The sequence below is a fragment of the Apaloderma vittatum genome, unplaced genomic scaffold (genome assembly GCF_000703405.1).
Source record: "Apaloderma vittatum isolate BGI_N311 unplaced genomic scaffold, ASM70340v1 scaffold8089, whole genome shotgun sequence".
Taxonomy (NCBI): domain Eukaryota; kingdom Metazoa; phylum Chordata; class Aves; order Trogoniformes; family Trogonidae; genus Apaloderma; species Apaloderma vittatum.
The window spans coordinates 36,666-62,061 of record NW_009735775.1 but is presented as its reverse complement, the minus strand read 5'-3'; the positions used below and the strand labels follow the sequence as shown (position 1 = coordinate 62,061).

The following is a 25,396-nucleotide window of genomic DNA, read 5'->3' as shown; positions in this document are numbered from 1 at the left end:
AAAAAGTAAAATATGATCTGTTTGAAAAGAGCAGCAGCACAGTCTGCAACTTTCTTTCTAAGGAGAATAAGTATATATAAAGCAAACTGGAAATACATTGCCTAAAATGTTGGACAAATCTACAAGGCGCTTCCTTCTAGACAGTTAATTACAAGACTGAACTTCATCCCTAAGTGGTGGACTTGAACCTTGCTTTAAGATAGGTCTTGATTCAAGATATTCTTCATTTCTTCCTGCAGTGCATTTTTTGGCATACTAAATATACTTGCTGTAATAGACTCACTACAAATGTCTTCCAGCTATAGGCACTAGTGTGAGCAATCTCTTCCATCTAAAATCTGCATGTTTAACTATTCTATCGTTTAAGCTTAATGGAGAAATTTCTTTAGCTCTCCTTATATAGACGATCTTTTCTGTTTTAAAGATTTCCACAGGAGTCATTAGAGCAGGTCGGCTCCATGCCATGCTGTCATCAAATGCATCTCTATAGAGATGTTACAATTAAAGAATTTTATTTTAATTTATTATATACAACCTCAATTTGGATTTTACATTTGCTGGCACTTATGCACTTGCAATAGTGCCTTTTCAGTAGTGATGCTCATTTCACATCAAAAAAGCATTTGTGCACTTAGAGGGTGTTGAATGGTACTTGAATTCTTCAAAAACATCTGAAACAATCAAATATTAGGAAATTCAGGGACAAAAATTTTAATGTCATATTTTGCTGCAAATATGACCATACTCCTTTTCTGTAAATTTTGTTCTTTCTAGGCAAAATAACAAAGAAATGAAGCAACTTAATATTAAATTACACTGTACCGAAGTAAGATATCAGAACTCATGAGCATAGTGGGGTTTGGCCAGAATAATTGAATCACTATGTATTATTCTGTCCTACTGACATCATTATTTCACAGTTTCGTTAATTGAAAGAGTTTAAATCTGTTTTATAAATTGTGAAAACCAAATCTTTCTTGTGCTTTTAAGGGCACCCATTTGTTGTTATCAGCTAAAAAAAAAAAAAGAAACAGGGAACTAATCCAAACAAGCCAAAGATGTTATTGAGAAATTCTATGACAGAATCAGAACAGGCCTTTCTTTTTGCCAGTTTTCCCATTGCGTTTCTCTTTTTTCTTAGACCTCAATGTAGCTATGACAGTGTTTCAAGTAAAACAATTTTCTATGGAAATCCTAAATTTTCCAGACAAATATTTGCCTACATTTCACAATCATCATAATGACATTATTTTAGGAAGAGAATGCTACATGTGGCCAGTATACCACACAAATAACACTGAGTTCATGAGATCCTGCTGATGGTGTTCAGCACTTACCTAGAGTCTGCATCCAGTTACCATACCACTATAGTTCACAGAAAGCAGAAAAAAAGCATCTGGATACCGTTCTGCTCCCAAAATCAAAGGTCTGTGGAATTGGTCTGTCTTTGCACATGAATTAATTAGCTATACTACACTGTGTATCAGCATGTATAAAAGTATCGAGTGATTTCTTGTCTTTGTGCAGCAGGTATTTTGGAAGTCTTTCAGGTTGGACAGTCTTCGCAGAACTACGTGTAAGAGTCCCCAAAGAGTATAATAAAGCTCAAAGAGTACTATTTAGTTTGTACTCTGTTCAAAAGGACTTATAGCCATGAGAAATAATCTAACTATAGATGAAGTGACAGAAGACGGCAGGCATATATATGAGGGGCTAAAAACCCACCCAGTAGGTGTCACAGGTAGAGTTCTCTTATTCTACAAACCATTCCGTGACTGGTCACAGAAAATGTGATGTTAACACACATTTTCTTCTCAAGGTCAGGATTAAGTTTTCCTTAGTACTTTTAAGAAGACAATTGGTGTAACTCACAAACATTGAAAAAACCTCTGCCCTGTGTTTGTAGCAATAGGAAAAGTGGTTCCTAGTCCTTTGTCACATTAGAAAATCAATCTCTCCTTTCTTTGACTGAATTGTACTTCATATCACTCAATCTTTCCCTTGAATACAAAGTTATTTGTTGCATAACTAGTGAAATTATACTTTGGTAGTGTACATTTGACTGTGGTGACATAACCTGCTACTTCAATAGCACAGTGCACAGTAACCTTAACAGCCCTGTGGCTGTTAAGCTTCTCCTAGCAGGTTGCTGCCAAAACACACACACACACACACACACACAGACACACACACAGACACACAGACACACACACACACACACAGACACACAGACACAGACACAGACACAGACACACACACACACACACACACACACACACACACACACACACACACAGACACACACACAGACACACACACACACACACAGACACAGACACACACACACAGACACACACACACACACACACACACACACACACACACACACACAGAAGTTTAATCTCACCATTTGTAATTCAGAGTTTTGGTTCTGTGAAGCTGAAGCTTTACCTTCTCTTTGTGTAGCCTCCCATTATTTTTATTTCTAAATATTGTAAAATTCATATAGTCTTTACCAGAAAAAGGTTTCTTTGACAAAAATTATTGCATCTGTATATAAAAAGATTTTCTGGTAAAGCTGAACAAGCAAGAGTTTTTATATCCATTTGGAAAAAATATTATATTTTAAATATACTGAAAAAAGTGTTTCAAATTACATTCAGCGACAAACTGAAGTGCAAAAACCTGCTACAGTCAGGCTCAAAATGTGATATGAAGTTAAAGTTCCCTTTCAGGATGACAGAGTGCCCATTGCTTTCGTTCCTGTGTGTTCTGATAGAGCATAAGGTTCAAATCCTGCTCCTATTGAAGTCAATGACAAAACTTCCATTGACTTCAGCGGTGCAGGATCAGACCCTAAGCAACACAGCTAACATCTGCTTTCTTGCTTTCTCTCTTATCTTTCAGTGAAAAATATTAGAATAAATTAGAATTAAATATTAGAAAAATTAATTACTAACAAGTGGCTATTCTGTGGTAAGTTTTCTTATAAAATATATTGCTTGTCATTTTAAATTTATATATATATATTCTGCATATTTATACAAAAATACTATCAAAACTGTCAAATATCATATATGCCACACCATATTATATCCTCTATAGATGATTCCTTCTTTGTGAAAATCCTAAGAAAAAATTAACATTTAACAACTTACAACAGTGCCCCAACTTAGCAATTCTACAGTATCGCTATAACCTTGTGACTTAATATGACCCGATGTAATCAGTGAATGAACAAACTTTCCCTGATCCGATGGTATTTGCTATACAGGGACTGGAATTTTTATCAAGGTTTCATCCATCAGATTAATTCAGGCATAAATTCAGTTACCACCTCCTGACAAAAGATCTGTGATACTAGTTCAGGGCAATGTGATTACAGATCAATAGGCAGTCTTAGCTCCACAGAAATAACCCAATCCATTTTTTAAATGTACTGAAAAGACATGTAAAAAAATAAAAGCAGAATAACTACATGTAATTAATTTCTAGTCTAGTTTTACCCTTTTCAGTTGGTGGCCATGGTGTACTGAACACTTACAGAACTATGCTGTCTGCCTACTGGTCTAGAAAAAAAGCTTAAACCAATTAGAATATATCTTCAATATTATTAAGAACAACCACTAACATCTTTGTAGCTCACATTAAATAAACAAAGTAAAATAGTAACCCAAGATACAATCATCGTAAGATACATGTTTCTAAAAACCACAGCTTAATGAAAGTGGTTTAGGGCACATTAGTTTTGAAAAGTGACTTTTTATATAAAATAATTCTCCCAGCTCAACAGACAGAATGTATTTGGTAAAAAGCAAATAAAAGCATTCTTATAATTGGAATTTTTTTTCACATGAAGGACTGTTTTTAAATATGTACACAGATGATGTAGCCATATCAATGTGGGAAAGTTGATCTACATTTGAAGACTAGAAGATGAAGTATAGCTCAAAAATTAAAGTCACTAGCAGGAAACATCAAATGAAACCTGAAGATAAAGGAAGTCCATTGAAATGGGAAAACCTTGAAGTAATATTAAATTGAACAATGAAGCTATTCGTAACAAGCTGTCACGTATCAACAACAGGGAACATTGGATGGAAGGTGTAGATGAAGGTAGACTATACCTGGTGACCAAATGGGAAGACACCGAAGTGGTCTGGGGAAAGAAGTGAGAAAAGGACTAGAATGATGAGGTCAAAGCTACTGGGAAAGCCACAGGCATAAATCTTGATTGCTGCCTCTGCTGTGGGACAGCTCATTGCTGAAGAAGAGTCAGGCTTAAGTGAGACTGACAGCGAACAGGAAACAAACAGATAGTCAATAGTGACGAGACTATGAAAGAGGAGACTTTTAAAAATGACTAGAGATAATTGAGAGCTTGGGAAGATGTGAAGAGAAGCAAAGAGAAAAATTGTGAGCAAGAACCATGGAAGGAGAATGTAGGCTAGACAAAAATGCAAAGCATCTCCTCCATTTAGAAAGACTTGAAAAGTACCTAAAAAAGGCAGAAACCATCACACAGCTTTACAGAGGGGATGTCTTGTTTCTTTATGCATTCAATCATTTCTTCTTGCCATGCAAAACAGTGGTACTGCTGCCAATGGTCATTATTCTACAGCTTGTGTTTTTTCTGTTCATGTTTCTGGGATAATGAAACAATACAGTTGTTCCTCCCTTTTTTAAGGTCTGAATTTGGGGATATGTTTTTCATAGGAAAAGGTCTGAAAATTGAAACCTAAGACAGAAAAAAAAAAAAGGAAAAGGAAATCAACATATACAAAATAAATTGTTACTAAAAATGTTTTTCAAGAGTAAGACTTGATTATAGAATTGAATCAAGATTTTTTTAATCACTTCAAGTTGTCAGCATTAAGAGCATCTGAAAACACAGCATGACCAGAGAGTGCTGTGGGGCACCTTTCTCTTGCTGTGAAAAAGCAGTGAGAATTTCCAAGCGCTCCCTGCATAAGAACAGCAAGTACATTTAGGAACAGGTATTAGCATTACATTTTAACTTCCGTTTGCCATGTTTGATTACGGTAGTAAGATACGATGAGTGTCTCAAACTGGTTCAGGACAGATACTTAAATCTTCTCAAACCCTAAGAAATGTTGAGATTCAGTCAACCTAACTTAAATTTTCTCAAAGTCAGGCTAGGCTAGATTCAGACAAATTCCAGATGAAAAGAATGTAGATGGATAGTGTAAAAAAGACATGGATAGTTTAAAAAAATACCTTCGTCTGCAAGAGCATCAACAGAAAAAAAAATATACAATTGTTACTGAAACACTTATTTTTTTAAAGGTTGAAAGTGTCTAAATGCCAAAATCCAACAAATGTTCATCTGCTGTGAAACCTACTCAACTCCATTAACCTTTTGAGTGTTGTAAGGAAAAAATGCAGAATTAGGAAAGGAATTTGGTGAATCAAAGGGAACTACCCGCACCACTGGAAGGTATCTTATTAGAGAAGTGGTAAATTTTATTTTTGGTAAACCATTCAATAAGCTTGCAATGGCAGTGTTTGTCAGCTGTTTGCCAGCTGCAGCTCTTCAGTACATTCACCTGTTGTAACTGGGGCTTAGTCACATTTAAATCTGAATTCTACAAGGATGTGGGAGTTCACAGAGATCAGCTTGCAATACTGGGATGACATCCTGTATTCTTTATATGATGCTGGATAGGCAAGATATGAAACAAGATGGTTTACTCCTAGGGGACTTAGTGCACTTAATCTTTTACCTCTGATTCCAGCTCAGCTCTTTCATGCTTTTGTCAAAAAACAAAACAAAGCAAAACAAAAAGCCTCATGGTTCTTGGCTACAGCACAAAAAATATGTCATATGACAACTGATAGCCTAGTCACAAAGTCTTTTTAACAAAAGGAATGAATAGCGATGTGTCATATGTATATATATGAGCAATGTGAAATGCCACCTACCCACTTTCAGTCATTTTATTGTTATTTCCACAAATATAAATAGTTTTTTATCAACCACCTGGTTCTTTTCTGTGACACGCTCTCTTTGTCTCATCAGAAGCTTGTTATATGTGGGTGAGGAAAAACTGAATATATTCCATAACCTCATTCTTTTATCAATAATTTCCTGTTATCGTTACACAATGATTTGAATTTTGTGAATACAGTCACAAAGGATCAATTCAATTAAACCAAAACTACAAAGGGAAAATCTCACTACAAGCCTCTGTGTATCTGGTGAACCCAGTAATTATATATAGACACCTATTGTGCTAGCATAATAACATGTGAAGAAGGTTTAGTTAGACACATTTACACACATAAAAAGCAATATGGGCACAGAAAAAGTCATTTTTGCCAAAAGTATAGAACAGTCACACAGTAACAAATGAGAGCTGCATGAATCCTAGTTTACTTGGCTATAAATAAATCCAACACTTTCTCTCTCTCCATGGTAAAATAAAATAGGACCACAGAAGCATAACAGTCTCCTTTGAGCAACCAGTCTCTTTCTGTTCAATTATAGTCATCAATCTGTTCCACCTAAAATATTTTCCTCCTTGAGAAACCGAAGAAATCAAGATTAGGATCCAAAACATGCTGTTGCAAAAATAATGTAAAAGAGGTCTTTCCTTTTAGTGAATGCATTTTTTCTGAAAGGCTGTATTTCCTTTAACGTGAATTTTGTAATTCAGATGGAAAAGAAATGTTGCCTTTACATGGCACTTTTAATCAGAAAATCTTAGAGAGCTTGTTGAGGAAAGGTAAGGGTTACGCTCATTTTATAGAGAGAGAAAACTGCAACAAGGAGAGCTTAAAGCCTTTTTTTCAAAAAAAAAATCTGTTACCTATATATATTTCTTTTAGATGACAAACTGGAAGCCTTTAAATCCCAATATTCAGAAGTGCTAAACAGACAAAGCATCAGTTTTATGAGTGCCCTTTCTCTCAGCAGTGACAGTGTTGGATTCTGCAGCACGGGGAAAAACTCGCCTGTGCATAATCCCACAGAAAATGGGAGAGCAGGGAAGGAACCAAGTCAGGTCTCCTGCGTCGTGCTCCTACACAACTCATCTAGGAGGGTGAAGGTTTTTCACTACTTAAAATGACTAGGTAAAGTCTAGATGTCATCCGTAATATATGTGCAAGCTCTAGTTTCACTAACATCTCTGGGCCTGATGTAAGGATCGTTTCATAAAATCATATAGCTTGTGCTACTTATAAAATAACACAGGATAAACATTATATATTCTGGCCTGAAAAATCCTATAAATATATGATTATGAGAACATAAGAGAATTAACTATAATGAATCTTGGAGGTAACACAACAAACATCTGATTAAGGCTTTTTCATCTTCCTGAGATGTGATACTAGCCACCAAATCACACTGTCTCTTCCTTTACCCTGTGTGCTATTGAATCATCAAAACACATGAAGTAAAGCCAATCTGATTTAGTTGAATACGAAAAAGCCCAAACCCTCCCCTTCGTGTTGTACTTCTGCACAGACATCTACAGAGAGTGGAATATTGTCCACCCATGTACGTCTGAAAAATTATACAGAATTATTTTAAAGAAGAAAAATCAAAGTGCCAAAATAATACAATCTCTGGTGCAAAAATAGTTTCAGGATAAGTTCTCTCTGCTCAAAACATCATCATGAACTCCAAAAACTGAACAAGCACAGAGACCAATCCTTTCAGTCACAGGGATGATTCCAAAATAATATGAAATGTGCATTTGGTATCCAGGAAAGCACTATGGAGAAATTAAATATCCCATAAATATTCCAGTCTAACTTTAACAACTATATAAGACATCCTAGTTATGGGGGAAGGGAAGAAAGGCTTTGAAGCAAATTTCTTGTCCTTTTTTTTCTTTTTTTTTTGAGATGACCATCTTTAAAGTGCAAAATAACTACAGTTTTTCCTATTTGTTCATTGCCCCTGTACAGTGGGTTTGTCTGCAGTTCAAAGCATTACTGTAGGGGATAATTTCTACCACATTAAAAAAGAACATCTTGATCATAGTCATTAAAACTTCCTCCAAGATCTAAGTATCTTTTAAAACACTGGTTAGCTGTTCTTACAGCCAGTATCAGTTACCTATCTCATAATTTCAGAAGCCAGATCTTGCAATTCATGTTCAATTTAAGATCTTATGTTCAATGTATAAATGGTAAGTTTTACTATCTTCTCTTAGAACCCACAGTGAACTACTGTAGCTTCAGAGGCCTATAATTTTTATCAACAAGAAACTCATCATTTCAGAAACCTAAATCAAAGAATTCTTTTTTTTTCTACTCAGCATGCAGACAACTAAAGCCCTTTTTTGCCCTGGGGTGATACGCTAGTTTGACTTTATTTTCCCTGACATTTCACCTGTCAGATTATGATAAGTAGAAGAAACAAAGAATAATCATCACATTCTCACTGAATGTCATAATCAAATATCTGGAAATATAAGATAAATTAGAAACCTTATCCTGGGGGAAAACATTAACACTAAAAATACCATCAGATATCCAAATTGTCTTCCAGTGACCTAAGACTCCTTTACAGGTTTAAAAAATTCAAAAAGGAAACCTGCATAAGACTGTCACATCTACTTTTTTTTTTTATTTGCAAATACTAGGGAACAACCTACAGTAATGTAAGGAAAAAAAAAGTTAAGAAAATCCATTTAATAATAAAGCTGTGTGTCTTCTTTAAATCTTTCATGAATGCTTTCTGAAAGCAGTCCTGAGGCCAAGAAACAGGACAGGTTATCATGAAATAGTATAAGCTCAAATTAACTAGTTGGCAAGGTGAAAAGATTAATGAGCCAGAACACACCAAACACGCTGCTGATTTACTGCATCTGTAGTTTGCATGTTCCCAATTTCTCTCAGTCTCACAGTGTTGAGATTCATAAGTGATGAAAACTTACCTGCTTGACCGGTGGTAATACTGACAGCTGCAAAAAGCCTCTGGGAACGACTCAAGTCAGAAACCCCATTCACAGCTTCAACTTCAAATGTGTAGTTAGCATGAGCTAGCAGGTCCATGACAGTGACATAGTTATCTACTAATCCAGTTTGCTGGGGCATATATCCAATGTTACTCCCACAGGGAACACATTCGCCCTGCTCCCAGCTGCACCTCTTGCACAAAATGCGGTAGGTCACGTCATTTCTTCCCCCGTTGTCAGCGGGAGGACTCCACTCCAAACTCACTGTAGTCTGGTTGATATTGAAAATGAGGTTCTGTGGTGCAGATGGAGGTCCTATGGAACACACGAAAAAGTCCAGGGTAATTGCACAGAACCACGGTGGGACACATAGCTAGCATTTTAATCACCAAGACAGAATAGTTGAAGCATTTTTCTTCACATAAACATTTCATTATTTTTTAGTACAAGCTGCATAAAAGCTTCCTTGAACTCACTTGGCAAAAGCTTTATTTATTTTCCATTAAGGCATCAGAATAACAATCATCTGTAGATTTACTGCAACTGACTTTACTGTTTCTCTTCTGTGCAATTAAAAAGATTGGTTAACGTAACTTAAAGGTTGTCTTTTATAGTTTTCCCAAGTATGGGATTTGTTTGTCTCTTCTAAACGTACAGCATCAACTGCACCTAGTCCTTTGTCAACAGCTCTGATATGATTTATGGAGATACTTTGTGCTGCTTCAGATTTAGGAGACTTCTGCTGTTTGAACCCACAATCTATGTAGGCTAGTCTATTTACAGTTAGAAGGTTAAGCCAGATTCAATTACAGTGCAATCAAATCTCAGACCTGCACAGGTTACTTTTCATTTTCATGCTACTCATTTTGGTATTATATCACATAAAGCACCTTGTCTACAACAATTTTACAGTCATGGGAAAACTATGCCTGCATTCTATCTATTACAATGAGTTACTCACCCAACATGCAATATTTTCCAATGCCATATCAAGCAAACATGAAAATTATATTTATGCTGATTCTATATTCACTGTCAACTTTTCTTCCCGCCTCTGCCTTTCAATTCTCTTTACTGTCATAAATGTACTCTTCAAATACAGGAAAAGCCAACTGAAACTACTAGCTACGAGTGGCTGCACCTGGTTGGTTAAGCAACGTCCTTTACTATTAAGTTCAGGACTGACTCACTTGTGCATGCGACATATGGTGGATCAGAAGGTGCTCTATAATAGCTATCTTCACAGTCACATCTTGAGGATCCTTCCTTGTCAGAGAAGCTGTGAGTAGGGCAGCGCGAGCACTGCAGATCTTGCGAAGAGGATTTGTAGAATCCACGGCCACAAGCTAAGGAAGAACAAAACGAATTAAAGTTTAGGTTTGCATGGGCAACAGTTCAGATCTTTTTACAAATTCCTGTAAATGTCTAAAGTACCCATTTTGTTATGTTGGCGCAAGCTCATGATTTCTTCTTCTTCAGTTGATGCTGATAATGATTTTGTTGCACTTTTTGTTCAGCCATATACTACAAATGCCTCAGCAGTAGGCAGCACAGTATCTTAACACAGAGGGCCACAGAAATATAAGAAGCATCTGGTTTTGACCAAAGAAGAGTACAATAATGGTGTGAACCAGCTGGATACCTGCAGTAGGCATAAACAAGGGAAATATAGACTGGAGAAGCTCTCCTCTAAGGCCACTGAAGTGTTTCTGGTATCTCAACTAGTTGATTCAGAATTAATGGTGCAAAGGTTATTCTTCCTGATCCGAAAAACCCAAAGAAGCTGTAGCACACCAGTGGAGCCTGATGTCAAGGAAAGAATGAGGCGTGAACACTTGTTGGTCAGATGATGCTCATAGGAACTAGCAAAAAGAGGAGGAGGGCAGACAGCATAAACTGCACAACTGCTTTTTGCCAGTTTCACAGAGAGGGACAACTAGGCTTAAATTATTTACTAAAATTTTCAAGGAAAACCTAAAAGGTAAATAATTGGAAATATGCACATAAGGTCATTTCTTATTTTGATTTCCCTGCTGTGAACCTATGAAAGTAAAAAATGTGTTGTGCTCCAAAACTGATGTTTAGAAATACTTCTTTCAGCTACTGCCACTGTTCCCAAAGCAGAAACACCCATACAACACACCTATAATGACACTTACAAGCACAGAACTGCAACCTAGACAGCCAGCTTAAGAACGGATAAACTACAAGAGCTACAGGGGATGAGTAAGAGAGAAGTGGGGATCAGACAACGCTAAAACTGGAAACAGATTAAGACTCCATTTCAGCACTGAGGTTATGGGCAAACTTACAAACACTGTCAACATGAAAAACCGAACACAAAAGCCCTCCAGAACTTTCTAATAAAGCAGAGGCTTTTGCAACCATGCTATTTTATTCTATTCTTTTCCCAATCCTAACAGACACAGTCTAACCTTCTTAAGCCTTTACCTGTATACAAAGAAAAGGGACAGCAGTTGAAACTTAGTATTGAGTATCAAAATATTAAAGCTAGTTAAATAGTCATTCTGAATTCAGAAGGAGAGATTTACTTTGGTTATATTCATATTTGCTTGGATATTTTCTCAGAACAGCAATGCAAAGTATCTGAAGACACTGATATTTGGAACAGTTATTTTAGTTTTCTGGTGTTGCAGTGATGGAAAGAGCATGAGAACAGTGAGCTTTATCCAAATCTCACTGAAGTCAATGAGTGTCTTTGACATTAATATTCTTTAGACCGGACACACAGAGTAGCTACAGCAACATGACTCTTATTAATCTGATAAATTTTATGCAACTGAGAGGAAAAAAAAAAAAGGGGTAATACTTAAGATAACTATAGATTAAAGTTGATAAATTAGGTATCTCAACAATGGATCATATGAGTATAAAATGACAGGAAATTCTGGACTTTTCTTACTCTACAGCAGTATACTAACTTTCTAAAGAAAAATACACCTAAGGGACAGAAATCACCATAACATTTAGAGCTTTTTATGCTGAAAATAAACCAGCAGTAGATGGAAGCTAAATTACCTGGCAGAGAAAATTAGCATGCAGAGCATGTATCCTTTGACTTTGACAAAGGGGCACAAGTTTGCACTAGAGAAAAGTCTAGCCCTGCTTGTAAAACATGCTATAGTTTATCTCTACCACAGCAGCTGTTATACATGCTGTTTAGAAAGGAAGACAGAAAGAATTTTTGAGAAACACTTTGGGTAAGCATGACTGGGTAAGCGCTAACTTTAAAAAAAGTTAAATTTGCCAAATTTAATTCAGAATTATCTTTGTACACCTTCATTCAATATTGTTTCAGAATTTCGTGACCAAAGACGAAAACTACAAAAGCAAAACTGATTTGTATGCATGTACCTTAAGACATATATTTAAACGTCTGTCTGCTCTTTCAGTACTTACAGCTGAAGTGTAGCAAAAATCACCAAATAACAGTTCCTGCCTTTCTTAAATAGTCATATTCCCCTCATACTGAGCAAAACACTGGGCAAATACACTGAGTCTTCCAGCACATAGCCCTCCGCAAAGCAAAGAGCAACTAAAAATGCAAAGATCCCCACTGTGTTTCCAGTCTGTCCTTCTCAGCAGGGAACATTGCAAAGCAAAGACACAGAGGGTAAAATTGAGATTTCAGACAGAAGTAACAAAATGTAAACAGAAAACCCCTTTTCCTTTTTTTATTGATGACTTGATCAAGACATTTACATGCTTAGTCACTTACTATTTAAAGTAAGTGTGCATTTCTTATTAGAGTTCAAAGGATCTGAATGCCTGTGACTAGTTTACATGACTGAAAGCCATTTATTCTCCCGCACGGCATACCACAAGCAGCACTCATACCATGCTACCATTGCATTAGCTTTTTTTTTCCAGTAAGAGGCTTGTGACAACATTTAATAACCATTCCTTCAACCTATACGCCCCATAAATATAAGGGGCAGAATATTCCAGCACTGACATTTTTAACAGTATGCAAAAGGTGCTTTTAAGAAGGATTGGAAAAAACTTCATAGTTCTTTAGAAAGGAGGGCATGCAGGGGTACCTGTCATAATTAAAAGTATTCATCAGAGGAATACAACTAAATTATATTCCCTTTTTTTTTTAAGAAAAAATTTAAATTCCCAATTTTATAAATGTAAATTTGTCCCAAAAATTTATTTTTTCCAGCCTAGCAGGGGAATACTACTGCTTAAAAATTCAGGAGCTGTGAATCTTTATCTGTTCTTAACCAGTGCCCTTGTCTAGAAACTTAAAACTGAAAACTGCAAGAAAGGGTGTTGCATGGACCACTTACACTGGTGTACTAACTTGCCAGTGAGCTATTACAGATCACAGACGGGAAAGAACCATTCAAAAATAGTTTTCTGAGTCCTTTTTCCCTCCCTTATGTCCTATCTTGCCAAATTGCCATGGTGATTTTGTTTGGGTTTTTTTTTTATATTAGAAGTAATATAAATACATTGTTTTGTTCTTCACTATTTTAAATCCATCTATTTTGATCAAATTTAGTTCTTGATGTAATGTTTTTAAAATCACAGGGACAAGTGGTATAAAATCCCCACTGCCACTACCTCCATAAGCAACATTAAAAAAAAAGGCTAATTGTAAAGAAAAAGAAACAACAAACCACAAAACCCCCACATAAGCCAAACATTTCTCAGAGCTCTGTACATGTAAATCTAAATGTGGTAAATACAGGTATTGTTCCAAAAAAGTATCTTATGGCAAAGCTTGAGGCAACTAAAACTGCACTTGATCACATTCATTTTAATATTCATTAGTGCAGGAGAGCCCTCAGCAGCAGCACTTCTTCCCTATAACGGGAGCCTATATTTTAACTCAATGTAAAGAACTCAAGCAAGATGGGAGATATGCAGGAGGGTATAACTGGTGAGGCAGCACTCTGATGTTGTAGCCATAATCCTCATTACTGTTCCTTTGAGTAAAATGTGAACTCATTTGATCTTCCTTAAGCAAGTTAAGATCCAGGAATAGTTTTGCTACTCAAGAGCTTCTGGGGTACTGGAAAAGACAGGGAGAGGGGAAGGAAAGATAGCCAGCATGAAATAAATTTGCTTCCATTCACTATGGTGTGTCATTTACAGCTGCTAATTTAATAGAACAGTTCTTCCCTGATGAAGCTCTCATTTTGTTCAGACAGCTGCTCCAAAGTCTTACATGTTCCAGGAAAGGGTTTCAAACCAAGAGCAGTCAACTCTACTGTCAGCACAAAGATGCACAGTAACACCTACCAGCCTAACCTAAACCAGTCTACATATAATGTAAAAATTAGTTGCTAATTGTTTCCCCATACACTACAAAACCGACAATAAATATAGAAGAAAGCCATGTTTCAGCAGAGGCACGGTTCTTTGCCTAATATCAGGCTCAGAACCATTATGGACTGACCACCCTTGACCCTGCCAGGGCTTCACAGAACTTTGCATTTGTTTACTTGTCTGTGACAGCCACGGCTGCTCCTCAGAGCAAATCTCCCTACCTCCTCTGTGAAGCAAAGAAGTTTCTTTCATTGGCAAGCTGGCAGAATTTCACCAAGAAATACAGAGAATGAGAGAGCCTCCTTACACCATGGAACCACAATTCGAAACTAAGCAGGGCGCTGCTGTTTCGTATTTAAACTTCCTTACCTGGAAGCCATAGATAAAGTAGTACACTGCTTTGTCTATATACAATGAAAGATCCTGCTAAAGATGACACTAGCAATCTTTCTTGGCTTGGACAAAGTTGCTTTCTTCTTGTACCTCCAGTTGCACTCAGTTGTAACGAGGACTTATCGTGACAGTAGAGTCTGGTACCCAGCTGGGCAAGGCTGCAGCGTCAGCGCAGGGTACTCACTCGAATAAATGTTTAGCAGATGCCACTGCAGTCAGCGCAATCACAAACATTTTAAGTCGATGTGTCTGGTATCATTTAAGGGCCTATACAAATGCTGTAAATAATCAAATATTGCAAAGCCACAAGTAAATACTGAAGAGTTAACATGCGCTACCAAGAGCTACGATGCCACATCCATGGCACAACAAGGCATTAGCTGTTTTTACTAGAGATGTTGACTGCAGCTTACGTGGAAAAATAGCAGCTTCTGTGCTGTGAGCTCATCACATGCCTTAGTGATCCTGTAGAGATCAAATGCTGTTTATTTTTTTTTTCATATTTATAAAAAAAAAAAATCTCGAAGAAACTCTGGAAGTAAAAACACAAGCAGATGTAAACAGCAGCAAAGAGCAGTCTGGAGTCCCACTTGTGGGACAGGAAAAGGAAAAAAAGGGACATGCTAAGTAACATTCATTTTTATGTAACATTTTCACTATAAACACTGTGGAGATTTATTTTGCTTCTAGGAGACCTAGGGAACTTAATATTGGGAGGGATGACGGAAATATGGTAAGGGCTATGAGTGGCATGGTAACAACTGATGTTTAAATAACCAAAGAGGGAAGAGTAAATGGTTGTAGGGCAGTGACACAATAATCAAGAAAATTATTTGCTACTACCATAATACAAACAAATTAAAAATAAGAAATCTCCATTTGTAGAAGTGAAAGGCTTCCTGGCAGGCATATCAGCTTAAGGCTTAAAGGGCACACAATTGTTTCAGCATGTTAGACACTTGATTGAACACGGCTTTTGATAATAATTTTTGAGTTTATGTGAAAATAATGGAACATAATGAGTCGCAAGGAGGTGACTGCACTAATTACTGTTTGATCCTGTTATAAAAAGTAGACTGGTGTGAAGGTAGAAAAATAAAGATGACATACTGTGCTAGCAGAGTACAAGAGAGCTTGTCTGTTTATTCTGATTAGCTCACCATTCCGCGACTCTGCCATCATGAGTTTTGGTGGTGTACCTGCCATAGTTTCATGCACACCAAAGAAGATGAAACTAACATTTGAAAACTGATAGTTTCTCAAAGTCAGCATCAAAGGATGGCAAAGGAGTAATTTTAGAGTTTTGAACTTTTGGTAACAACCTAGTCCCACTGAGAACTGCAGCAAAATGACTGCTCACCTCAGGAGAGCTCCGTTTTTTCCCTGGGTTCCTCCTTCCTCTTCACTCAAATCAAGTACGTTGACTACATGTTAAATTGATTCTATTAATTGCATTTTTTTTCCTACAGGCAGTGGCTAGAATTTGTTTTACATTTGTGTGGACAAAAATCTCCATTCTTGTGATTTGTTTTGTGTTGTCTTAATCAACTCTCTACCTTTCTACCCTCCCCAAGCCTGCAAACAGTAAAGACAATTTAGAAACTCCCTTTTTCACAGAAATTATGTATACACAAGGAGTTTGTGCAGATGTTTCCTGGATGAAGTTATGCAGCTGCAAAGACTTTATTAATTATAAAATGCAAAATGGATTGTTCTGTAATTGAAACTCTCTGGGGCTCTGATACATCTGAAAATTAACATACATATATGTATGGTCAGGACATAGATGGATGCTGTTAGATTATTTATTACAGATGGATATTTTAGGTAATGCAGAGACAAGACTGGTCTTTCTCCACTGGAGCTTTCAAATATTTGCTTCATATTAATGTCTATGGTTCCATAACCCAGTACTGAAAGCACAGCTTGCAGAAACAGTACTCCCACTGCTAGTGCTGCTGACCTCATCTACGATGGACAGGTCCAGAATCTTTATTTTAATCCTATTGACAGTGCCTCAGTGGGAGTAATTATAACAGTCGGCCACAAATCCAGACCTCCTGTCACTGATATATTAGGGTTTTTCACAATGAAAATGAGCAGCAGACAAGAAGGATGAAAACAACATGGGGTAGTGATTATAGCAAGATTTGTCAACCCCCTTCTGTATTAACCTGCTACAAACATATGACAATTTGGCACGGGACACACCAGAAATACAAAATGTTTAATGTTCCACAGTATCAAAAATGAAATTTTGAAAATAATTTGGGGGATATTGTTCTCTTGTGAGATACACGACTAGTAGATCACAACATCAGCCACAGGAACGTTTTAGCCAATGCATCTGAAAAGCTTAGATAAACCAAAAGCAGGCCATTACGAAATAATTCCCAAATGTGGATTTCAATGTGAAATATTAGACATAAGAAATCCAACACCAAAAGGAGACTTTGTAACCTCTGATCTCCCTTTCCAATAATTTGTATACATTCAACTCGTGACTATGTTTGAAACTGTAAATTACTTTTATAGTGAGAGATGGCATCTGTTACGCCTTCTCTGGCACCTAATATATATTGTTTTATAAGGAGCTTAGACTGCAGTATTTTATTTGTCTAACTACTATGCAATGATAAATGTCTAGCTGAAAAAGATGTTTATTTAAACTCGATTTTTAAACTACAATAGCATCTAAAGATTATTCACTTTTCAACCACGGAATTATGTTGTATGGTTTAGCCAGAGTAAACGCCAGACTCTTAATGGTGCCTCAGCTATAGTGTGAATGACATATCTAAATAGGGCTGTCCGGTGGCTGCATACCATCATCCACTGAATGTTTGCTGTTGCCTGTCAGGAATCTCTCAGACCTCGTATTCATTTCCCAAGTCCAATATGCCCTTGTTGTCCAAAGTCCTGCTAATGTCTTTTGAGAGATGTTCACATACTGCTGCTCACACAAATAGACATTCAGAAATAGAAGGCTTGCTAAGTATATAGCAACTTACTTATTTTGATTTTTCCACTGAATGAAGTGAAACCATTACCTCTCTAGAAATCTGCTTTAAAAACCCTTGAACAAAACATAAAGAACTCAGTATGTCATCATGTGTGCCTTTTTAACTGATCTAATTTCAAGGAAACACAGGCACAAAGACATACTCTGATAGTTTCCTAACTAATTTATACACAAGGACAAGGTAATCAGGTTGAAGAACATATCCTACAAATCAAAGAATACCCAACGTCACTATATGCTAAGAACAAAATTGCTTTAAATCTAATGATTCTGAATACATCCATGAAAGACTATATTTAAATGGCAATTAAACAAACTAGCATAGTCTGAGCAGAATTAATTAACTGAGTAAGTTAAAAGTTGTGCATTGAGTCTATGACATCTTGTTTCTCTGTATTTTCAGAGTTTGCAAGGACTTGGGCACGTGCCTGTCATTAACTTCCGTGGAAACCACAAATACAAAGTCACTGGGAAAATACGGGGGAAATTAACATGTGAGAGATACAGAGACACAAAAATACAGTCAGATGCAACTCTATTACTGAACAGAGTTCCAAAGCGAAAGGTCGGTTCGAGAAATGAAAGGAGATTCTGGCTTTCCTGTTCATTCTTTTTTTTCCTGTTCATTCTTTTTTTTTTCCTTTTTCCCCTGCGCCCTTCCCTCAAGATTAGGTTTGCATAGTGCTCAAGTAGCTTCTGTGCAGAGTTGACAGTTTGACTGATTAGCTAGATTGGGAGTAAACGTTCCATACTTTGTAAGACATGGTGTAGGTTCATCAGAAGAAAAAGAAATCCATGCCTGAAGTTTTGTCAGCAGCAGAAATTTTATCCGATTTTCTCAGAAGGTTCTCAACCAGTCAGAGAATTAAGGGATAAATGCACTTGATTTGCTTATAGCTTCTGCGTCTTTGGGTTTTGTTTTTGTTTTTTTCCTCTTTTACTGATTTAGTAACATTTAATTATTTTTTTTCTTAAAAATATCTGTGACAACAAAGTCAGTAAATCTAAGACCAACAACTTACACTATGGAAGTCATGATGTTCTGAGAGGAAAGTTATGAATCTCTTAGATGCATCAACAGACAGCAGACAAAAAAGTAATTGGCTATGCAAACTAGATTGTAAGTGGTGCTTTTTTTCCTAAGAAGATGTATGAAAAAATATGCTAAATTTCTCACATTCCTGTATTAAAGGGGTTTTTTGGTTGTTGTTTCATTTTGGGTTTGTTTTTTTTTTTTAATTGTACGACATTCAACTCTAACAGCCCTAAAGAAAAAGAAATACTGGTGATGAAATCAACAGATTGTTTTCATGAGTTTTTTCTTTAATTTTTTTTCTTTCCTATTCTTGGGGTGTAGCTCAAACAATGAAGTATCAAAAAATTCCTTATAGTCTATAATGTAGCTAGCTTGCCTTATGCAGTGTTGTCACTTAAATAATAAAATGAGCTTACTGAGTTCAGTAGGGACTTCGACAGTGGCAATGTTATGATGCAACTCCTCTGATGCCTTACAGGTTATATACAGCCATACTTTGTCTGTCCATACACAAATGAACCCTTTGAGGTGTTTAATGTGCATTCACGCTTTGTGATTGCCAACATATCTTAGGAAAGGTTCCTATATTTTTCTAAAGAGAACAAAATACAACCAAAAAAGCTCCAAGCAGTAATGAAAATAACTTGATTTGGGAGAGCATTTTGGATTTGCTTGTTTTCTAAATAAAAATATAGTAAAACCTGACCATTGATAAAACATTGGAAAAATATAAAAATAATTTGAATGTTTAAATAATTTGAATTTAAAGCCAATGAGATTCCCATGGTCTTTTTGCCTGTCCTTCCAATGTAGCAAAGGACTTTGGATTTAATGAAAGACAGTTTTGGGCCCCTTCACTACAAGAAAGGCACTGAGATGCTGGACTGTGTCCAAAAAAGGCAACAAAGCTGGTGAAGAGTCTAGAGCCCAAGCCTTATAAGGAGCAGCTGAGGAAACTGATGGTGTTCAGCCTCGAGAAAAAGGAGGCGTCTGTGGGGGGTCAGCCTCTTCTCCCAAATAACAAGCAATAGGGCAAGAGGAAATGCCCTCAAGTTGTGCCAGGGGATGTTTAGACTAGGTATGAGCAAAAATTTCTTCATGGAAAGGGTTGTCAAGCACTGGAAGAGGCTGCCTAGGGAAGTGGTTGGCTCACCATCCCTGGAGGTATTTAAAAGACTTGCAGATGTGGTGTTTAGGGGCATTGTTTAATGGTGGACCTGACATTGCTAGGTTAACAGTTGGACTTGAGGATCACAAAGGTCCTTCCTAACCTATTCTATCATTCTATCATTCTATGATATTAAAGGTAAAAATGTACAGTGGAATCTGAAAGCATTGGTTGCTAGGTAGGACCTGTTATTTTTCCTCTTCTACTGATTTTTTTAAGTAACTCCATTATTTTAGAATCTTTTAGCCTCTTTACTGCAAAACAAAAAAAGACCGTTTCACTCTAATTAGCAATCTCACAATGCAGCACCAGTGCAACACAACTACAATATGACAACCTTTTGTACATGTTCCCTGACATGAGCATCCTTAATGCCTATTAAGCACCCCAAAGGCTCTCATCTTCCTTGCCAAATGAACAGTCAGCCCAGTTTGGCTGTCAGAGTTCTCTAATCAGGAAGCCACTGTGTTTTTCACCAAACCCCACAAATGCAGTTTCCTAGTATCTGCCAAAGCCCTCTCACTTCTTGCATTAATAAAATGTAAAGTTAGCAAAAATATAACCTGAGTAGCTTCTTGTACTGTTGTGGAGAGAACAGTACTAGGTTTAGTTATTCTGTCTGTGTCATATATTCCCTCTTCACACAAGATGACTCTCTCCTAATGCCCTAAAACCCTGCGGTACAACAACTGTCCAGATACAAATATAATGGAAGAGTTTCTTATGAACACCTCAGATAATCTGAAATGCTTTCATGAAATTGTTTTGTCCCTTCTGAAGTAACAGAGGTCTTTTGGGGGAGACTTAGATCATATGGTTCAAGGATACAGGGAGGTTGTATTAAATGATCTCTAAGGTCCCTTCCAGCCTAGGCCATTCTATGATTCTATGATACAGTTCTCTGTAAAGCAGTGCAAACAGATCTTTTGCTGCAGGCTTCCTGAAGCTTTGAGACAGTCAACTCTATGTGGATGTTTAATTTAATTTAATTGTAATGGTGCTTAACAAATGGCTGTCAAGAAATAAATCAGGAAGGCTTACTCATAAAATAGAACAGAAGCCAGCATCTCTATAAGCCTTCCAATTGAAATTAAATTAAAATAACTTAATAACACATTTTTGTTTCCTTTGGACAATGACCTACCATTAGAATTCCAGGCCTCAATCCAAAAGAAATTTTTCACAGGTTTCTGTAACACATTCCTCAAGGCTGTCATTATACAGCAGGCAAATCCATCCAAACAAAAGACCAGCTTCTAAGAACCCACAAGAGAGAAATGACTCCGCTTCTGCACGACAGTGCTACAAAATCTAAAAATAACTTTAGTTGCATATCCTGGTCTCAGATATTCCTACGTTTAATGTTGATAGCCCTACTCACTCAGAAAAATATGCTCATGCCTATCCTAAAGTTCCTTCAAAAGAACCATTGTGGTTCTTTTGAAAGAACTTTAATGCAATAAAACACTGTTCTCCACAGTTACATTTAGCTTAGAACAGGAAGAAAGACAAATACATCCAGAAAGGAAAGAAAAAGCACACTCTAATATCTTTAAGAAGGGATTCCCTTCCAGGTTCACTGAAGCCAACAAAATTTTTATCATTGCATAGACTGGAAACTTAAACTATCTGTATAAGTCTTTAACTATAATCTTTCAAAATAAAAATAGATTTAACCTCTTTATTTAAAGATTAGCATATCAATTCACTAAGAGATTACAAACACACAACTCCCCTTTAATGAAAAAATGAAAATAGAAATTAAAAGCATTACTATAGTAATTCACCGATATGAAATTGAGCTAGAATAAAACATGAAGAAACTTCTTCTGTGTTTGCTTCAGTAAGTCTGTGGCAAGAAGAAACATTGCTAACTGTGACAGATTTATCTGCTACAATTTTTTTATGAGAAAACTTCCCAGATTCACACAATGCTTTAATTCCAAATAGGACAGCATGCGTTGTGAGGCTGTGAAATGAAGTTGTCTTTACTAATTGCATACTCTGAACAGAAATGTGTCTTATACCAGAGAGCGTATCAAATCTGCCTGGCTGATCCTTATGACTTGGAAATGTCACTTTCTACTAAGCACAGAGAAAATAGGGAGGGGCAATAAAGCCGCTCAAAGATAGCAGCCATCCAAAAAGATAAAGAACACGCTGAGGAAAAGCAGACAACAGATTGCAGAGACAGAACAATCACAGATGGAGGCCAGGTGGGTGGGTCAAACAATTTTTTTTTAAAAAGGTTTATTTTCATATTTAAACAGTACCCCGTTGTGTAAATGTTCAGCAAAGAACTGATAAGAAAATGGATTTGTAAGTGAGTTTGAACAAACAACATGTCTTATAGTCAAGAGGGGCTTAGTTGTATATAATTAAGGGATAATGTCCATGGCTGAAGAGTGTATGATACTGCAAGTGATTAAATGCCAGAGCAAAACAAAGGAGCTAGATGCCCACGGAAGCTTTATGGGCCCAGCATGGAGTAATCTTAAAACATGAACTTTCTTTTTGTTAGAGAAGACAAGAGGATATTCAGCTAACCACACAAAAGATTTCTTCTCTTCACTGGAAATGCTGTGAACTTCCACGCTGCTTCTGCCACATAATCAAGTTCTAACTAAGATTATCACACTTCCTGTTTCAGTGTACACTACTATTACATTTAATCCTTTAAAAACCCGAAGAGAACAGCTCTTTGCACATACAATGCCCAGGTTCACTGGAACTGTGTGCAATTATAGTTTGCTGCAAATTTCTGAAAACGTAGTGGCATTAGTCAGCTGAGCAATTATAGGCCCAGAGGGCTTGATCCAAGCCCAGTGAAGAAACTGTCTTGGACAATGGATGACTTGAATCATGCAATAAAGACAAGGCAAATGAGGAAGATCAAAGGTCCACCTAGACCGCTGGCTTGCTTCTGGCCATGACCTATGCCCCATGTTTATAAAAGGAAAGAGCAGGGCAGAGGGAGAGAGGAGCTGCATCCAATGACCAGGCACCGGCAGTCATGAGCTATCAGCCATCTCCATCTCTCTGCTTAATATTCTCTCACAAAATTTTCTTCACGAATTTACCAAATTATTTTCAAAACCTATCCAAGTTTATCGAAGTGACTATATCCCTGAATGTTAAAGCATGTTTTATTTCTTAAAAGTAAGTATTGTGTTTGCACACAATTCCTTCCATGGGTGGTTAGCATGTACAGATACAGCCGTACCACAACTGAACCTGGGTAATGTGTCAACATGCCCCAGAAGCAGACAACTCTATGAGACATTCAAAAGCCCAAGAAGTTGAGTAGATAGCACGTTCCAAACAATGACTATTACAGGGATTATGAGCAGGTGTCATTGACAGCCTGGAGAAGAGGAGGCTGAGGGAGGCTGAGGGGAGACCTTATCACTCTCTCCAATTACCTGAAAGGCAGCTGTAGGGAGACGGGTGTCGGCCTCTTCTCCCTAGTGAACAGCGACAGGACAAGGGGGAATGGGTTCAAGTTGCACCAGGGGAAGTTTAGATTGGAGATTAGGAAAAATTTCTACACCAAAAGGGTGGTGAAGCATTGGAATGGGTTGCCGAGGGAGGTGGTGGAGTCACCATCCCTGGACATGTTTTAAAAACAGTTGGATGTGGCACTTCAGGAGATGGTTTAGTGTTACGTTGGTGTAAGGCTGTAGGTCGCACTTGATCTTAAGGTCCTTTCCAACCTCTATGATTCTATGATTTTATGATTACATAGCTGGCTCAGGTATGTCATAGCAGAGACTGCAGTATATACCCATGAACGATCTCCATTGCATCTCATGAACTGTCAGATATATTTCCAAGAATACTGATACTCTAAGGCATTTACAAAACTTTTAAGGATTTGGAAACTTAGAAGTCTTATGTTTATTCTTTATCATGTCTTTATATGTATTCCTTATCATGTCTTTAGTTTCAACTTTTAAAAACTGAAAGGGAATAAAAAGAATGTTAATATAACATGAATGCATCCACATTAGCACTTCTGTTTGTATGCAGAGTGCACTTTTGAAGTGATTTCCCAGACATCCCTGCTTACCATGTTCTGGTTCACATTCGAATAATCTCAGAGCACGTGAATTGGTTTGCTTTCAGAGGAAAATAACCAGAAGATGTGCTCCAAGAGTGAAACTAATGCACTCCAACCACAATCAGATCAGGCTAGACTTACCCTAAATAAAGCCCTCAGAAATATTTAGTGTGGACATCAAGTCCTCAGGACTTACTGTCTTCTTTATAGATTCATTTCTACCATTCCATGCTCTATGCCGGTGACACCATCATGAGGGGAGAACATGAATTCTTTATTTAGAGGAGCTTTAATCGTTGGCTTTGATTGACAAATCAGTACATAATTTATCTAACAGGCGTAGATCTGACTCAGCGTCCTAATTGTGAACAATTTGTAACTCAAATGATTTTTTTCTGTGCAAGTAATTCTTCAAACAGCTCTCTGTAGCTCGTTAGAAAGACAAATTTATAGATGTTGGTTCCTCAGTGCTCAAGGAACTACACAATTCTTTGGGAAAGAACAAGATACTGAAATAGAAGCAATGAAGGAAGCAATTTTTTATAGACACAAACAAAAAAAAAGAAAATGGGAAAAAAAAGAAAAACAAAGAAAATAAAACCTGTTTTACAGAAGTGGGTGGAGAAAAAGCAAATTTATGTAAAGCTCAATATCAAGCAACAGGGCTGTTTGTCCTCACATATTGTGTATTCAGTCCCCAGAAGAAATACTGGCCGTGTTAGGGAAGTGCCCTCAAAGCCCATGGCAGAATTCAGTTTTTCACTTAGAGTGGAATTTAAGGCTTTTAGTTAGGCCATTCAAAAATCATTCGTTCATTCTCAAAAGGATGGACTAACAGAGAAGAAAAAAACCATATCTCAAGGAGGCATGAAAGTCATGACAGTGGCCCTAGGGACAGCAGATACTGTCACTGACAGAAAGCATTCCCTGATATCTCCCTGGCTTCTAATACATTTCCATCTTCAGTTCTGCTACATTACCCAAAAGCACACTGTTCCTCCAGTACCGCTGTCCTTCTTCCCCATTCTTGCAATTTTCTGCTTTAAATATTAATGTGTTTTTTTCTGAATGATAAAAACGCAAATATAATGAAACTTTCATTAAAGTTAATTTTATAAAAAAAACAAAGACAGAACAAATTCAGAGAACAGAGTGGCTGTGGAGGTCCACTACGAGTCAAAAGGAATGGGTCTGTGCAATGGAAAACAAAACAGACTCAGGGCTCAGTTCCTCCCCTTCTCTTCCCAACTTTTTTCAAATTGCTCAGCCAGACAAATTTCCATTACACAACCCAGCTCCTTATCACAGGCAAGCACACTAGTCTAACGGACCTACTGATCTCAAATGGGTCTCCTCTGAGACAGTGACAGGAAAGCTACACAAAGAAAAAAGGTTGGGCAACTCTGACACTGGATTTAAATACAAAGTCAGATTGGGACATGGGCATCCTGAGTCTGCACTGAGGATTTAAGCAGGAAACATTGGG

General features: G+C 37.1%; 1 protein-coding gene across 1 annotated transcript in view; it reads right to left on the bottom strand.

The window, feature by feature from the left end:
* EPHA7 (EPH receptor A7) overlaps positions 1–25,396 on the bottom strand; it is a gene marked incomplete at its 5' end in the record, with an annotated part of 145,074 nt that overhangs the window by 83,834 nt on the left and 35,844 nt on the right. Inside the window, 2 exons of the mRNA XM_009876711.1 lie at positions 8,913–9,248; positions 10,124–10,279. Coding sequence (XP_009875013.1) covers positions 8,913–9,248; positions 10,124–10,279 — 492 coding nt within the window. The remainder of the gene's footprint in view (positions 1–8,912; positions 9,249–10,123; positions 10,280–25,396) is intronic.